Source organism: Lithobates pipiens, unplaced genomic scaffold (assembly GCF_037356315.1).
Source record: "Lithobates pipiens isolate NorthernLeopardFrog02 unplaced genomic scaffold, aLitPip1_a1.2 Scaffold_3, whole genome shotgun sequence".
NCBI classification, from domain to species: Eukaryota; Metazoa; Chordata; class Amphibia; order Anura; family Ranidae; genus Lithobates; species Lithobates pipiens.
The window spans coordinates 81385035-81397729 of NW_027507790.1; the positions used below are offsets into that span (position 1 = coordinate 81385035).

A 12695-nucleotide genomic window follows, 5' to 3' on the forward strand; every position below is an offset into this window, starting at 1 on the left:
TTTTAAGAAAGCCTGAATGCAAGGTACAGAGTAATCTGATTAAAGTGCCTGTTTTCACCAAGCAAAAAAGTATTTCCAAATGTGATATTCTTCCTGGAAAAGGCTTTTTCTGACGGCAATCACTGAGCAGCAAATTTGATCACCTGTGATGTTATCTTGCAAACTTGGCCAGTTAGTCGGTCCTGAGCACAGGAGTTGAGAACCACTGCTCTAGAGGGATATGCTTTGTTCTGATTTAATGTATGACAGAAATGACAGATGCAGAGAATTCCGCTTTGGTCAAAAAGTTAGAATCAGATGCTTAGACAAGTGTTAGAGCTGGTGCTTGCTCCAGTGCAAGGGAAGTAACATCACATTAAGGTTGAGTGTTGCACAGGCTTTCAACAGAGAATGTTTGCCTAGGATTTAACATCGAACCCCTTTCACCTGGACTAAACCATAGCTACAAGTGAGGGCATTCTCCAAGAGGAGTACTCACGATATAAAGTGCACAGTATAGGGCAACTATGTCTGTAAAGAGTATGTTGCCCAGGTTAAACTATCCTGTAAATTAAGCCTTATGGCGAAAGGCCGGAAGAAGTCCCTGAGTAGCTTATAAGGGGCTCTAGGCAGAAGGGGCAGTAAATCATGCGATCAGTGATGCCATACACCCGGTCATTCACCCGAGACAAGCTTTGAGTGGTTGAATTTTAATGCCAAGTTTGAAAAATTTTCACTGCAACGTGAAAACAACCCTAACAGCTCGGTTTTTACAGTAACAGTCAGATACAGGATGACCCAGTCTTATCCGTCCATGAAAGCCCAGACTTCGCTCATTACAGTGGGCGTACCCCTAAAGGCTACCTCTTCTATAGCAAAAGGACTACAGTCATAAACCTGCATAACACCAGGTTGCACCAAGTGCCAAGGAGAGAGTTTATGCCAGACCCAGTGCCCAAAGCAACACTACAGGCTGTCCCCAGTGTGGGGTTTGGGTATGACTCCCAAAATTGTGCCCATCCAGGATATACTGCTATGCTGGCATTAGGAGACAGGGGGGGTTTGATCGTAGAAATATGAAATAAGAAAAATAAAAAACACTAGCACAAAAATGAGGACTCAGAGTTGGGGAGGGATTATACAGGAGGGGCCCAAGGGGCATGCTCTCTAAAGCTTTGTCTGATGGTTGATCTGCTATAATCTAAGTACTCTACCCTGTGACCTGTACTGTACATTTAAGATAAAATGTTCTAACTTCTAATGTGTCACAGCACACATTTTTCCTCAATTGATGTGTTTTCATGTATGTTTTACGAATTTGAAAAAGTCTTGAAATATTTGCTAAAACAAAAACACTCTAGCAAATGGTTACCTTCTTGTATTTCTTTCTCAAGTCTGACAAGGTTTCTAGTTTCAGCTGCTTTCCAGTATTGGGTCTGTGCAGAAGGAAAAGTTTCTTTTTTGGGTTGATCTCTTTAACTAAAATTGCAGTTTTCTTGTTGTTTCTTATCTAAAAAGGGAAAAACAGTTTGTTAAATCCAATTGCAAAAGGAAATATAATTAAATCTTAAAATAACCAAGTCTCAATCTGTTAATATGCAACACCACATTCCAGCCTACATGGAATTAAAGCAGCCCTGTAATGGGAGAAACAAGGTGGCCGTCATTACATCCAGCAGGTCAGCTTATGTCTCTGCCCCACAACAAGCCCATACCACAACCCCCCCCCCCCCCACGTGACTTTTTTCCCCCCAAAGGGGGGGTGGGGGAACGGGACGGGACTTGTACGTCAGAGGTGTGGCCCCCTTCCTCCTCCTATCTCCCATTGCATGGATATCAGATTGCAGTGACCAATCTGGATAAAGCCCCCCTCTGAGCAAAGGATGGGCCAATAAAATGGGATCTATGCACTTACATATTTAAAGCACATCTGAATGCACAGTCATTGACTAAAAAGGCACTAGCTGAGCTATGAGAGGTTATGCCTAGGCAGGGGTTCCTGCCCTTTGGTCAATGCCCATTAACCTTAAGGCAGAATTTTTTTGGCCCTACTTCTATGGATCACAGGGGTGTAACGAATTCTGTGACCAGTTTTCAGCTGACAGCGTGCTAAAGTCCACTGTTGCTTGAGGTCACTCAGGTGGTCAAAGCTGCTCGCTCAATCCAGACTTTACATTTGGGATCCACCCAGATCCCTGGACCAGCAGCTGGCGCAGCCTCGCAGCATTCCATTGGGAGATTGTGCAAGCTGCTCCAGTGAGCGAATGGAGGGGCAGAGCCGTTGAATGAGGGGAGAACTGAATAGGCAGCGTTTGGTCGCTCTGTTCTCGTGCATTAGGTGGCAGGGGACATATGCAGCATCGGATTGATGCTGCATCCACCTAGGTGAGTATACTTATACAGCATACCTCTGTTTTAAGGCAGGGTAGTGCTGGATCCACGGTGGAAATAGTCATCTTCTGCACAAAATTCTCAGATATAAGGCTAACAGCTAATCAAGATATTTCTAATTTCCACAAAGAAATGGTTGGAAAAACAGGAACATTAATCTTAGCGGCCTTAGATGCATACATGCCTACGACTGAAAAACAGTACTGGCTGAAGCAAAAGGCCAATTCCTCTAGATTCAGACTGGTGCATACTGCATCAATAGCATCTGAAATGGTCACCTTTAACGTGGGAGTAATAGCCCTGGAGAGTTGCAGACTATCGCTAAGCTGAGCAGTAAAGTGGACACAGTCTGAGACCAATGCCTCATAGGTCACAGGCAAATCACATATTGAATATGAAAGGCAGAGCACAGGAGCATACTTGGTCTCTATGATCAGTCAGAATTAGCTAGGTATATTGCATCAAAGTCCTGAGTTAACAGGAAAGGACCCAGGAACACCCGACAACCAATAGAGGACTCGGGACCACACAAAGAGCAGAGATCACGATTCAAAGCTGCAGAAGTTGGTAATGCAGGAAGCCTTGTGAATGGATAGAAGAATGTGAGCTTGGTGCATCTGGTACAGAGTAGTTTTCCCCCCCTTGCCATGACATTCCATAGGTACTAATGAAATCCAGACAGCTGGTAGCAGGTAAGGAACAAGCAGGAGCAGCAGTGGGGTGATGCTTCTTTGACCCTGTATGGCAGGAAAGAGCAACGAGCCATGTGACACTGTACCCAGAGAATGTTGTCTGTGCTCAGTCAACAGCATTAACCTTTTCTGTGGCAAAAGCACCATACACTAGGAATGAAGCCACCCAACGATCCAAGTAAATTAGTCCCCAAATCATCAGAATGGCTCTGGACCTGTAAAGCACACTGTAGCTACCAGAACAGAAGCTCAATAGCACCCTACATAGAACCATGTGCCTCAAAGTAACTTGCAAGCTTTATCTCCAATGCCTAATCTGATAGGGTCGGAAGCTGTACTCCAAAAGCAAGAATAAAAACGACCGCACTGGAAAGATTTAGCAGCGATGTGGAGAAGGGGAAAAGGGTAAAACAAACACTATAAAAAATTAAATCAGAGGCATGCTGCTGGACATAGAAGGGGTTTTCTTGGCGTAGTTTGTTTGCCGTTGAATACTTCTGTAGGTGACAGTATAACCCAATAGTTGTGACTTTCTGTGTGCCTCAATTAATGAGAGAAAAAAAAAAAAAGACCTGTTGATTCTGCCAGCAATTCATTGCAGTGCTAACCCAAGTGATGCCATCAGACCTGCCTAGTTCACATTTGTTAACTGCAGTGCACTCCCTGCATTAGTGTGACAACACTGTTCCTTCATAGATACCATACATTGAGGACTGTCACCCTAGAGCAGGAAATATTTACTGGCATGCAGCTCATGCTCAATTTTGAACAGGGCCAGTACTTTTAGAAAACACTAAACTGGAAGCACTGCTCGCACAGCCTGACCACACTAAATGAATATCTACTCATTACTCATGGAGAGAAACAAAAAAAAGAAAAAAATAAATAAAAAAAGAACAGCCGAGGGAGGAGAAAATGAGATGGACTGATATAATTCCAGAATTGACCGAAAGCTCATTGAGAGGAAGTTTTGACCTCCTATATGCCCACGGTCATCTCTGCCAGGGACAAACTGATACAACTGAGGTACCTACATCAAATGTATTAGACCCCACACAGATTATGTAGGATGGGCAGAAGAGGTGACCCTATTTGTCAAAAGTGCCTGGTGGCAGATGGTACTTTTATGCACATGGTGTGGGAGTGTAATAGGATATGACCCTTATGGTCACAGGTAACCCAGTTTATCGCAGATACATTTGATCTCCCGAACATATGTAGCCCACTTTTGGGTCTCCTGGGTGCTATAGAAGATCAAGTAATGAGCAATAATACAAGAACGTTCTTGAGACTACTGTTTTACTATGTCAGAAAGCCAAATTGTCCTAAAATGGATAAAGAGGGATCATCTTACCTTATCTGCTTGGTTAATGCAAATATCACGCTGTATAAAAAGACTTAGGAAGCAAGAGGTGGTAAGAGAAAAAAAAAAATAATACAAGTATGGGGAAGATGGATAAACTCCAAGGAAAGTACGCCATGTGATATCTAAATTGGAATGTCTATACACTGCAGTTGAGTAATATATACTGTAAGATGTTGGGAGAGCTTTCTTTGGGGGTCTGGGGAGATGACAGCACAATTAGTTTAGGAGGTATCCACCTCCATAGTGTTCTTTATTTTTTAAATTTACCATGTCATAGCATAGGCTGATGATAATTTACATTACAATTATAGAAGGCAATTTGTATTCACAATTAAAAAAAAAAAAAAAAAAATGCTATCTGTACTGACATATCTTATCATTGGATGTTTAACCACTAGGCATCCGTGCTATAGCCGAAAGACGGCTACAGCACAGACTCCAATTGACTGGAGGACGGCCTCCTGTTTACTTCCTCAATGCGCACCACCGCGGGCGCGCATTGGGGAAGTTCTGTGTTGGCCGTGTTCCATCGATCGCAGTGTCCAGTGGAAGATGATCTCGTATGTAAACATGTGAGATCATCTCATAGCCGGCTCTCCCTCCTCACACAGACAGCATGGGAGGAGGGAGAGCGAATGGCTGCAGCGTGAGGGGGGGGAATAAAGTGCCCACGGTGCCACGGGTCAGTGCCACCCACCAGTGCCATCTGTCATTGTCCTAGTTGTCCTAATAGGTAGTCAACAAGTTAGATGTATAATTTATGCTCCTAGAACACCTGATGGTGCTCCCTGCATGTTGGGCCTCTATGTGGCCAGGCTTTGAAAAAGTCCCACACATGTGGTATCGTAATACTCAGGAGGAGCAGCAGAATGGGTTTTGGGGTGTCATTTGTGGTATTACACATGCCAAGTGAGAGAAAAAAAAAAACTATTTTGCAAAGAATTGTGGGAAAAAAATTACATCAAAAACCTCACCATGCATCTTACTAATTACTAAATACCTTGGAATGTCTACTTTCAATAAAAAAAAAAAAAAAAAAAAAAAAAAAAAAAAAAAGGGTCATTTGGGGGGTATTTGTACTTTACTGGCTTGTTAGGGTGGCAAGAAATTAGATTAATTTGAAAAATTTTATCACTAAAACAGAATTTTTTTTTTTTTAATTTCCGGTCTTTTTTCATTTATAGCACACACAAAAAGTAAAAAAAAAATATCAAATACCACCAAAAGAAAGCTCTATTTGTATGAAAAAAAAAGGACAAAAAAATTGTTTGGGTACAGTATTACATGACTGAGTAATTGTCCTTCAAAGTGTGAGCACTGAAAGCTGAAAATTGGTCTGGTCATGAGGGGGGTTTAACAGCTTCCCAACCGCCTCACCCCGATATACTTTGGCAGAAGGGCACGTACAGGCAAAAAAAAATCACATACCTGTATGTTGCCCTTTAATAGTCGGTGGGGGCGTGCCAGCGGGAAACTCCATAAAGTAAACAAGCATCTCCCTGTTCTGCCTAGCAATAGCGACACTGATCTCTGCGCCCTGTGATTGGAGCAGTGATCTGTAAAAATCTTGAATGATAATTGTATTTTGATATTTGCAACTAAGAATGTAGCTTGTATGCAATGTCCTATTCTTTGTATGTGCATTTGGCGATCTCTCTATCAGGTAAAAAGTTTGAAAAAAAAAAAAATAGGATTTTTGTACTCGCCGTAAAATCCTTCTCTGTTCACTGACGGACAGCATCTTCATCTTAGGGTTAGATCGTGTTAAAAACAGCAATACTTGCACAGTACTATAACCCCTCACACTGCATCCAGCAGCTCAGTTAGTCAAAAGCAGTATAAACAAATAGGAGGGGTGGGTGCTGTGTCTGTCAATGAACTTCAGAGAAAAGGATTTTACGGTGAGTACAAAAATCCTATTTTATCTTTAGTTCATCGACAAAGCATCTTCATCTTGACCTTAGGGACATCCCCAAACAGTGTCAAAGAAACAAGGGGTGGGAACAGCAAAATAACTCCACCCATAACCAGAGCTCCTCAACGGAGGAGTTGCCACCTTAAACAGCCGCCTGCAAAACCTTGCGGCGAAGCATGCATCCCGAAGATGCGCTCACATCAACCTTATCAAATTTATTGAAAGTGTGAACGGGCGACCAGGTCACCACCTTAAACACCTGGTAAAACAGACGCTTAATGTCAAAGCCCAAGAGGCACAAATTGCTCTGGTAGAATGTGCCGTGAAAGCAAAGGGAGGCGCCCGCCCCCTTATGGCATAAGCCTGAACTACAATCCGATCCACAGAGAAATGGTAGCCGATGGGACCGCCAGTCCCTTCTTTGGACCAGCCACTGATACAAACAGCGAGTCCGACCTCTGACAAGGAGCCATAGCAGACAGATACACCCGCAGAGCCCGGGCCACGTCCAAGGAATGCAAAGTCACCTCTTTAGGGTGCGACGGCGGAGGAGGACATAAGTACAGAAGCACAATGTCCTCATTTAGATGAAAGGCCGAAACAACCTTTGGAAGAAACAAAAGCTGCAGATGCAGCACCGCTTTATCCTTACGGAGGATCAAGTAGGGAGACTTTCATGACAAGGCCGCCAACTCAGAAACCCTCCTGGCAGATTTAATAGCCACTAGAAAGCCTGCTTTCTGAGAGTGTGTCAATAAGGGGATCTCCCAAAAGTTTTCAAACAGCGGTATCTGCAGCACCCAGAGCACCAGATTCAAATCCCTCAGAGGTAGCATTGGTCAAACCAGAGGGGCCACATGTTAAACCCCCTGAACAAACGTACTCAACAATGAATGAGTCGCCAAGGGTTGCTGAAAAAAAAACAGACAACCAAAGCCGTTGTCTGCCCCTTGATGGTGCTGAAGGCAAGTTTCTGATCCACTCCTTGCTGCAAAAACATCCTGGAGTATGTGCGTGGACGCCACCCCATCGCCTCACACAGATGTAGGCCTTCCACGTACGAAAAGAAAAAAAAAAAAAAAGAAAGAAAAAATAGATGACTTCCGTTCCCTCAGCATAGTGGATATTACTGAATCTGACAGACCCCAGACCCTTAGAACCTGGCTTTTAACAGCCATGGCGTTAAAGCCAGTGATGGTAAAGCAGGATGAATTATTGGACCTTGCAACAGAAGGTTCTCTCGCATCAGCAATCGCCAAGGAACATCTGCCACCATTCGTACTATGTCAGCGTACCACAGACGCCAAGGACAATCTGGGGCAATCAATTACCGGAATCCCCTTGGCCTCTACTCTGCGCAGCAGACGTGGTAGAAGTTTGAGTGGTGTGAAAAGCATAAATCAGCTGATAATGCCCTGGGATCCTTTGCTTTGGCCACAAACCTCTGTACCTTCCGATTGAGTTGAGAAGCCAGGAGATCCACATCTGGCACGTCCCACCTAAGGTAAAGGAGCCAAAATACACCTGCATGTAGCAACTATTCCCCTTGGTCCAGCATCTGACGACTTAAGTAGTCTGCTTGCCAGTTTTCTACGCCCGGAATGTATACGGCCGGCAGAGCTAGAATGCTCCGCTCTGCCCAACGCAGGATGTGAACGACCTTCAGTGCTGCAGCCAAGCTCCTCGTTCCTCCTTGATGGTTGGCATTGTCCAACTGGATCCTGACCGGATGCCCCTGCAGCCTCTGACCATATGGAGAGGCACCGCCTGATCACCCGAAGTTCCAGCACGTTGATAGGCAGGTGGGATTCTTCCTGGGTCCAGCAACCCTGGGCTGACTGTACTCCCCAAACTCACCCCCAACTGGTCAAGCTGGCGCCCGTTGTGATCACAGTCCAATGAAGCGGAAGGAACCACTCCCCGGACCGAAGGGCCGGAGACCTCAGCCTCCAGAGCAGGGAATCCCTGACTAGCTGGCTCACAATTTGACAATCCAGGGACAACGAAGATTTGTCCCATTTGGACAGGATCTCCTTTTGGAAGACTCGAGTATGGAATGGAGCATACGGTACAGCCTTGAAAGTGATTACCACGAGACCCAGGACTTGCATGCAAAAAAAAAAAGAAGAATAAAAAAAAGCAACAACTACCTGCTGGACACCAACAACTTAACCGCAGCTTGAAGAGTCTGCAGCATGTCCAAAGGGAGAAAGACTCTCGCCTCCGAGTCCAGAAGCAGGCCCAGGTACTCCAGGTGTTGAGTCGGCACCAACATAGACTTCTGTAGGTTCTGTACAAAAACCAAACTCCAGAAGAGTTTGCATAGCGATTGCCACATCCTCCCTTAATTCTAAGGTGGAAGCTGCTCTCAGGAGGTCGTCCAGGTAACCCACGGTTGCGATCCCTCGCTGCCTTGGCAAAGCCAAAATTGGGGCTAGTACCTTGGTGAAGACCCTCTGTGCCAACGCCAGGCCAAAAGGGAGAGCTACAAACTGGTAGTGCTCGTTCCCGACCGCAAATCACAGAAACTTCCAAAGCTTGATGCATATGGGGATAGTATGCATTCTTGATGTCCAAGGATGCCAGAAAAGCCCCCGGAGTGCAGCGACCATTGAGCGAACCAATTCCATCCTGAACCTTTGTACCTTCACAAAGTTGTTGAGGGCCTTGAGGTCCACGACCGGACGGACCCCTTCCTTTGGGACTACAAACAGATTGGAGTAGAATCCCTGAAACCTTTCCGGAGTCAGTACAGGTACCATCACCCCACGCAACAGTAGGTCCTGTACTGCCCCAAACAGGGCCCCCCGACGAGCCGGAAGATGAAGGTTGGAGGGAAAAAAAATAAAAAAATCTGTTTGGCGGACAAGAAAAAAAAAAAAAAAAAAAAACTCTATCCTGATTAAATCAGTTCGCAGACCCACTGGTTGGAAAGTAGGGAGAGTTCCACCGGGCTGCAAACTCCCGAAGGTGACTAGGCTTTCTGCCTAGTCCTCTCCTAAAGGGGCGATATAACCTTAAGGCCAAGATGAAGATGCTGTGTCAGTCAATGAACGACAGAGAAACTTTTTTCATTACTTACCCAATTTAAAACCCAGTAACATCACATCATCTCTACTTCTCTATGCAATGAAGGGAGATCATTGCAGACAGCTGTGTACGGGTTCCTGTACGCCTCTCGAGAGCCATCAGCCCTGATTCAAGCAGTGAGTTGGTTCTTGGGAAGTGTTATGCAAATATCAAAATGCCTTGATGGATAAATGTCAGCCTGGAGAAGAAGGCATTCCTAGGCAGGTTACATTTGCATGCAGACTACCCTAGATCAGTGGTCATCAACCCTGTTCTCAGGACCCACTAACGGGCCAGGTTTGCAAGATGACCAAAATACATCCCAGGTGATATTTTCTGCTCAGTGATTGCAGTATTCTAGTCTGTATCTCACCAAGGTAATACTTAAAACCTGGCCTGTTAGTGGGCCCTGAGGACAGGGTTGATGACCACTGCCCTAGATAACACCCATATACGATGATCAGCCTCCATAGTTGAAATTCAATGAATGAAAGAAGCAGGCTAGGGACAGCAAGACCGGCGAGGAAAGCGCTAAATAATGCTGAAAGGCTCTATACAACTTGATGCTCTCCGTGTGCAGCGAAAATAAAACAAGCAATTTCAGTACAGGAGAAAAGCCTGTACAACTATGCAAGACTGAAGTCAAGGCTGGAGTTGAGCTTTACCCACTTAAAAACCAGGCCTCTTTTTCAGACTTGGTGTTTACAAGTTAAAAACACTTTTTTGCTAGAAAATTACTTTAAAAAAAAAAAAAAAGGTATAATGTTTGGGGGTTCCAACACCCTAGAGAATAAAATGGCGGTCATTCCATTACTTTTTGTCACACCGTATTTGTGCAGCGGTCTTACAAGCGCACTTTTTTTTTTTTTTAATTCACTTTTTTGAATAAAAATAAATAAAATCAATGAGACTACGGTGATCTTGCAGGGAAACCACTGCAGAGACCACCATTATAGTAAACAGTACTGCTGGCTCTAAAGATGGATACCTCGGTTGTGGCAGCACCTGCTTGCTGTCACCGAGATATCCATCTTCAAACTGCCGACGTATACGTACATGAGCCGGTTGGTAAGTGGTTAAAGAGTGTAAACCCTCATATACCCCCAATGAAGTGAACAGCCTCAGATGATACCCAGAGATTAAAAATGTGCCTACGTAAGTTTTACATGTATATTTGCAGTCTTCAGCTTTCTATATTCTTTAGAAGGTGCACATGCTGTTAGAAATTTTTCTTCCACTTTCAGCAGTGGGAGAGCAGTCTGGGCAAAAACTGACAGCTAATTGGAGGAAAGGCAAACAAAAAACCGTCCAGAGCTGTGCTGTGAATAGACAAGCTCTCTGCTAATTTATAGCACCCACCCGGCAAAATTACAGATGCTTTTATCTCATGTGTCGGAGGAGCTTGTTAGAAGTGACTGCTGATAATAGAGGAACGAAGCAGCAGAAAGACAGGGGACTTAAGGATTTGGAGAGAGATAAGTAAAGACTATAGATATATGTGCCCAGGTCAGATTTCATGAACAGGGTTTACATCCACAATACATAATTTCAGTAAATGTTTAGGGTCTTAAGCGGCATGCTTGATAACAGTTAAAAAAAAAAAAAGGAACTCCCATCTTGTCTGCATGCTTCCATGGCAGAGCTATTTGGTAAGTATGTAAAGAATTACCCAAAAGCTATTAAAGAGTTTGCGTATGATTATAATCTTGTCTCCTGGCTCAAGCATTAGCTTCTTTCACTGCTCCTTCAAGCGTTGTCCTTTTGGGCAGAGACCCCAAAACCTACTATAGCTGCCATGGTAAGAGGCGGTATAGTAAACTATAAGACCCCTTTCACACTGGGGCGTTTTTCAGGTGCTTTAACGTTAAAAAAAAGCGCCTGTAAAGCGCTTGAAAGAAGCCTCATCTGCAGTCCCAATGTGAAACGTTTTTCGAGCGTTATTGGGGCGCTTTTAACCCCTGCTAGTGGCCAAATAAAGGGTTAAAAGCGCCCACAAAATGCTGCTGTCAATAGTATTTTTCAGGCGTTTTTATGGCGTTTTACAGGCGCTTCCCATTGATTTCAATGGGAAGGGGCGCTTTAAGAGCGTTGTATTCACCGCTCCAAAAGCGCTGCAAAGAAGCTGCTTGCAGGACTTTTTTTGACGCCCTGCCAGCGCAGCGCGCCTTGGTGTGAAAGCACTCAGGCTTTTACATTGGGATTGCAACTTCTTTCAGGCGCTTTTTTTTTTTTTTTTTTAACGCTGAAGCGCCTGAAAAACGCCCCAGTATGAAAGGGATCTCGGTGTGAAAGCACTCGGGCTTTTACATTGGGATTGCAGTTGCGGCTTCTTTCAGGCGCTTTTTTTTAAACGCTAAAGCACATGAAAAACGCCTGAAAAACGCCCCAGTATGAAAGGGGTCTAAAACTCAAAATATTTAAAAACACAAAGACCAAGAAACGTCACTAGCACTAGTGTACCAGAGCTGAGCTCTCGCATCGACAGCAAGCTATACTACATTGTATAAGGGAAATTTTTGATTTTAAAAGATCAAAAACAATCCTGGCCACAGCATACACGTGTGTACACACATGTACCGGTAATAAAAAGAAAAAAACCCTGTGCCTGAATTTTTGCTGTGAGTGGAGAATAATGCTTACCTGCTGTGATAAGTAAAACCCATCCTCCGGTCCAATTTGCTCAGCCCAAATTTTTGTTGCATCTTCCCAAGACATTCCTCTTTCTACACTTATCTGTGCAAAATAAAGAACTTGGTTAAGATTCATCACTATGTCCTTCGGGATAACCAAGAAAAATAGGTCCACAGTGTGTACAAATACAAAATTCCAGAATTTCAAAACTTTTCTATTGTTTAACATTATAGCAATCCCTGATTGCTGCAAACAGAAGCAGCTGATCTCTCCAGAGAACCTGAATTTTGGGTGTATGCCCACCCTGAAATAAGGGCCTACTGGGGGTCAAGCTGTGTGTTTGCAAAGAAATAGCCACGCCCAGCTCTAGCTGTCGCAATTTGAATGACAATTGTGCAGTCACGCTGTACCCAAACAATTTTTTTTTATTTATTTTATTTTACACAACTAGAGCTTTCATTTGGTGGTAATCACCACTGCTAAACAAAAAAAAAAAAAAAAACAACCCTGCAAAATTTTATAACCAACTATAAAAATTCTTAATAGGTCATTTTCCTTTTTCACTGATGTGTGCCTATAAAGCTGCACTGATAGGCACAGATTGGGACGGATGTCCCTGTAACAGAGTAACAGAAGCCGGTTACTAGCATTT

General features: G+C 44.0%; 1 protein-coding gene across 4 annotated transcripts in view; it reads right to left on the reverse strand.

The window, feature by feature from the left end:
- The window catches only part of SBNO1 (strawberry notch homolog 1), a 95140-nt gene that overhangs the window by 17897 nt on the left and 64548 nt on the right, over positions 1 to 12695 (reverse strand). For all 4 annotated transcript variants that reach the window (XM_077461916.1, XM_077461914.1, XM_077461913.1 and 1 more), the window contains 2 exons: positions 12053 to 12145; positions 1352 to 1489 (listed from right to left, as the gene is read on the reverse strand). In XM_077461916.1, the coding sequence (XP_077318042.1) occupies positions 1352 to 1489; positions 12053 to 12145 (231 nt within the window). The remainder of the gene's footprint in view (positions 1 to 1351; positions 1490 to 12052; positions 12146 to 12695) is intronic.